The 4,314-nt window shown below is 40.6% G+C and overlaps 2 protein-coding genes across 2 annotated transcripts; both read right to left on the reverse strand.

The window, feature by feature from the left end:
* Positions 1-463: 463 nt before the first annotated feature.
* On the reverse strand, positions 464-2,340 carry GLOTRDRAFT_108694 (uncharacterized protein; the record flags this gene model as incomplete). The annotated part of the gene is made up of 4 exons (XM_007873126.1): positions 464-546; positions 682-997; positions 1,118-1,691; positions 1,814-2,340. The coding sequence occupies 4 exons, from the start codon at positions 2,338-2,340 to the stop codon at positions 464-466; spliced, it is 1,500 nt and encodes a 499-aa protein (XP_007871317.1).
* Positions 2,341-2,471: 131 nt separating this feature from the next.
* GLOTRDRAFT_50892 (uncharacterized protein) lies at positions 2,472-2,810 on the reverse strand (the record flags this gene model as incomplete). The annotated part of the gene is made up of 1 exon (XM_007873127.1): positions 2,472-2,810. A coding segment is annotated over one exon (339 nt), but the record flags the coding sequence as incomplete, so codon positions are not given.
* Positions 2,811-4,314: the final 1,504 nt, after the last annotated feature.

Consider the following 4,314-nt stretch of genomic DNA (forward strand, 5'->3'; position numbering starts at 1 on the left):
CTAGTTCAATTGTTCTTGGAGGGTTGACAATCTCAACAAATAGGGTTTCTAGCACTGATTTTCCTGAGGAGTCTTCTGAATGCCAAGATACAACTTTTGCTTTGGCCCCATTTGGAATGCAGCATTTGGTTGCTTCATTGTTTTTGATTAAGACTGGCATGCCTTTGCAAAGGGATAACTTGCCCAGAACATGATCACTGGCATCATGAGGAAGATTCCATAAAATATTTTAGGTAAGTTCATCTATGGCATTGGAATGATATTTATGCTTACTTTTATTCTTCTTTCTATTCATTTTAATGTCTGTTTTCCATTTATCTATGGAGTGAAAGTCAATTAGCTGTTGGTTTGTGTCTGAAGCAAATTGAACACATCCTAACTGGTTTAATCTGTCACGATGAATATTCTTGCTGTGATGACTGATATATGACTAGATTTTGGATCAGATAGTTTAGGCTTGTTCTCACTTTTCCCTGCTATCCTGCTGCGAAGAAATTTTATGTCTTGTAAACTGCAAGCTTTGTATCTCATATTTTCCAATGCTTCCTTAGTTTGTTATCTTCTTTGGTCTATCACGGAGTATAACTACTGTTGTGAATTGATGCCATATAGCTTTTCCTATTGCTGATTCTTGATCAGTAGGAGACATCCCTCTATTTAAATGTGTCCCCGCCCAATGACTGTATAATGGGGGACGGTTCATTGCTGGTGGCAATTGTGCAAAGCATCGTTCATCACATGTCCTATGTACGTTGGACTTTAGGAGTAGATCATTTACTGTTTTAACAGATTTTCTCCACCAGGATTGACTTGAATGACAGGTCTGACAATTATGGTTGAAACTGTGATCACATGGGTAAGGCGGGATATCTGGGAGTGTCTGAGTCGGGTCTTTATACTTTGGGTGGGATGAGTCATATGCTACCTCACTTTTGACTTCCTCCATGGTCTGATCTATGAATTCACCTTTATGAGCACCTTCCAGATATTCAATCATCTCAGTGTAAAATGGAGAATTCTTATCCATCATTCAGTCACATATCTCTTGAGGGCTCAATGAGTTGGCTATCCAGAGTAGTAAATGTAAATGCAGGGTCAGACGTCCCTGCTGTTCTACTGTTCCGTAATAGGCTGATGTTTTTCCGTACAAACCGTCATGATCACTGTTTACACCAAGGACATGTTTTATGAACAATCTCACCATCATATCAAGAAAATGAGCACCTGCTACAGGATTATCAGCCACAAGTTTTGCTCTGATATCATCTGGGATAAGTACTGGTTTAAATATTTCATCAGTTCCAGCATAGTATATACAAATTGGATGCTGTACATCTGCTGGAGTAAATGTAATAAACCATGATGGGGCACCTTTATATGCTATGAGTGACCATATTTCATTTCTCATGTATTTTGTATTTGTAATAGATCCCTCAACATGGCCAGCTATATGGTCAAGATCACCAAGGAGTTGGAAACAAGCCTTTTCTTCTGGGGTGTTTGGGATCACCCTATCTCCATTGGATAACCTACGAGCTAAATCAGTGAGGGTAGTCTTGTCAACGGATAGCAACCTATCAGTGATGTCATCAAACGAATGTCTTTCAGCTAGCAAGAACCCCCCGGTAGTGCTGGCCTTTATTTGCTCATGGTTGAATGCAATAATAGGAAAGTATTCATCCAGTTGGAATCTTTTGTCGTGATACATCAGCAAATGTCATTTGTGAGCCAGCTCAGATATCTTAGTATAATAATTAGGTTGCACTATTCCCCCAAGCCGTAGGGAAATAACCATGGAAATATTTGTGGGTACAATTGTGGATTGTTGTAGATGGACTCTGTATTTTCTGCATGACCCAGAGCCATCACTTGACCACCAGAGGTTAAATGTTTCACAGTTAGTGCTTTCAAAGATTTTATACTTTTCGTATGCAGCTGTTCCCCAGTAACACCGTGCACAACCAAGGGACAAGGGCCTGAGGCGGTACCCTCTTCTTCATCCAAAGATCCATGCAAGCTTTTAGCTATGCCTTCCTTTGGCTTAAACTGAGGATGATAGGACATAACAACAGGTGGCTGATTCTGTGGATATGATTTGAGGTTGTCATAGGATATATCAATGTCATGATAGGCAATGTGGTTTAATCTGAGCCACTCCAGTGCTTCTGCTACTTGATTATGACTTATGAGTAAAGGTGTCCTTTTGAATTCCTCATCAGTTGGTTGCACTGGACCTCTATAAATGAATGCCAAAACTTCATCCAATTCAGATCTTGGCGGTGGTAGAGTCTGATAAACTTTCGGAATGGGATTTGCAAAAAGGATTGTGTTGGCATTCATTTTTCTCATTCCTGAGGACACCTTAATCACGCAGCGGTTGTGGCGCACTCTGGCTATGAGCATTTTCTTCGCAAATGTTAGATTTTGAAGTTGGTCAGGCACATCACCTATCCACAGTCCATTTGCTAAGGCTAGTTCAGGTGCTTTATCTTTTGATAGAGACGTAGCACAAGAGGGACATATTTATCGAATTTAGTTTCAATAACAGGGCCAGGTATAGCATTTAAGTGATGAGACTTATGTGTTCTTTCCTTCCTCGTTACTGACCTGCCATTATCTATGAGTAATGTCAATTTGTCTTTAAAGTTATTTAATGGGGCAAGTTTTGATTTTGGGCATAGAGTTCCACACACTGCACATCCAGATTCCTCAATGAGAGCCGGATTCTGAGAAGAACTGAATTCATGTATGACTTTCTGTATTAACTGTTCTGAAGGAGGTTTAGGGGGAAACTTTACATCTTCTGTGTTAGTGTCAAAAGAATATTTTGTGTTATCATGGTGAGCCTGTTGTTTACCTCCAGCCCTATGCTTCGGTGGTGTTACTGGGAGGAATACAGTTACTGTGGGATAACAGTTGTCACATTGGTGTGTTGATAGAGCAGTTTCGATCTCCGGGTATTAATCTTGATTTTATGAACCTTTGCTAGTAACCTTAATTTTGTCAGAGGCAGTTTAGGTGAGACTACAGAAAAGGGAATATAACTAAGGACTACATTATCAGACTTATTGTATGTGTTCAAGGCATCAGATTGTATCATATGATCTAAGAATTTGAATTCCTTTGTTGATAGTATGGTCTGACTCGGTTCGTCCTCTGTTGATAAATATTTATAATCATATCGTAGAATTTCAGATGCTGAAAATGACGCTCTAGGCAATCCTTTTAAACCTCCACCTTTGACAGAAACTTTGTCTGGATTGACTTCCTCATGAATTATGATCCGCAGTCTCTTGGTTTAAGCTTGATTCCTCTTGCCGATGACAGACATAATAAGAATAAGGTGAATAATATGTATCTCTCCAGAGCCTGTGGTATATCTTGGTAAAATCATGTTTGCGTACAGAGTTTTTATGTTCTATCAACCTGATTATGCGGCACATTCTACTTGGAGAAATTATAAGCTGATTATAACAGTGTAAAGTATATAACATGAACCGGACAACAATGGAGGGGGGAGGATCCAAATGTTCTCCAAATATATGATTGTAATCTATACCTGGTCGAGAGACTTTATTCCTCGAGGAGGGATATGATGGAAGCATCACTGCACTGTGTTGGTCCTTTTGAAAATACCCCTGTTGTACAGGACAGACTTCGTTTCTGTAATTCTCTCCATTTTGGAGCCAGTATGAGACTGGATTGCACTCCTAAAAGCAGGAGACAGGATGTTCCTGTTGCATAATTGCTGCTGACATTCATACAGGAGACATGTCTCTGAGGAGTCGGTGATTCCTTGGTGATATGCCCAACATGCTGAAGATACAAGGTACTTGTGATCACAGTAGTGAACAGTACCCAGTATGGTAATGTTAGCATTGCCAATAGTCTCATAAGTCACTTGTCTCGAAGAGTAGTAAACAGTTGTTTGACTTCGAGAAGGAAGAACGGAAGGGAATCGATATTCCCGCTACCGTAGGTAGTGGGTCTTGGACCCCCGGGCCGTTCGCAGGTTTCCTGCGATAGTTTCAAGATCTACGCGATTTATTTGATACTATTTGGCGCTTCACCATATATGGTGAACGGCAAGAGCGGGACAGGGCTTTGGACCAATCAAAGGTGGGGTCCTTAAAGGACCCCGATAGTCATGCCACGTGTCATTTCTCTTCCCCTTTATAGCCAAGGTGGCGGATGATTGTCAAGGGACTCAGAGACAGAACTGACCTTGCTTGGGGCCTTTGGACCATGCGGTCTCAAGGTCAAATCAGAATACTCCAATGTCAGTTGTTTTGCATATGTAACTTGTATCTCAAA

This window comes from Gloeophyllum trabeum (genome assembly GCF_000344685.1).
Source record: "Gloeophyllum trabeum ATCC 11539 unplaced genomic scaffold GLOTRscaffold_00028, whole genome shotgun sequence".
Taxonomy (NCBI): Eukaryota; Fungi; Basidiomycota; class Agaricomycetes; order Gloeophyllales; family Gloeophyllaceae; genus Gloeophyllum; species Gloeophyllum trabeum.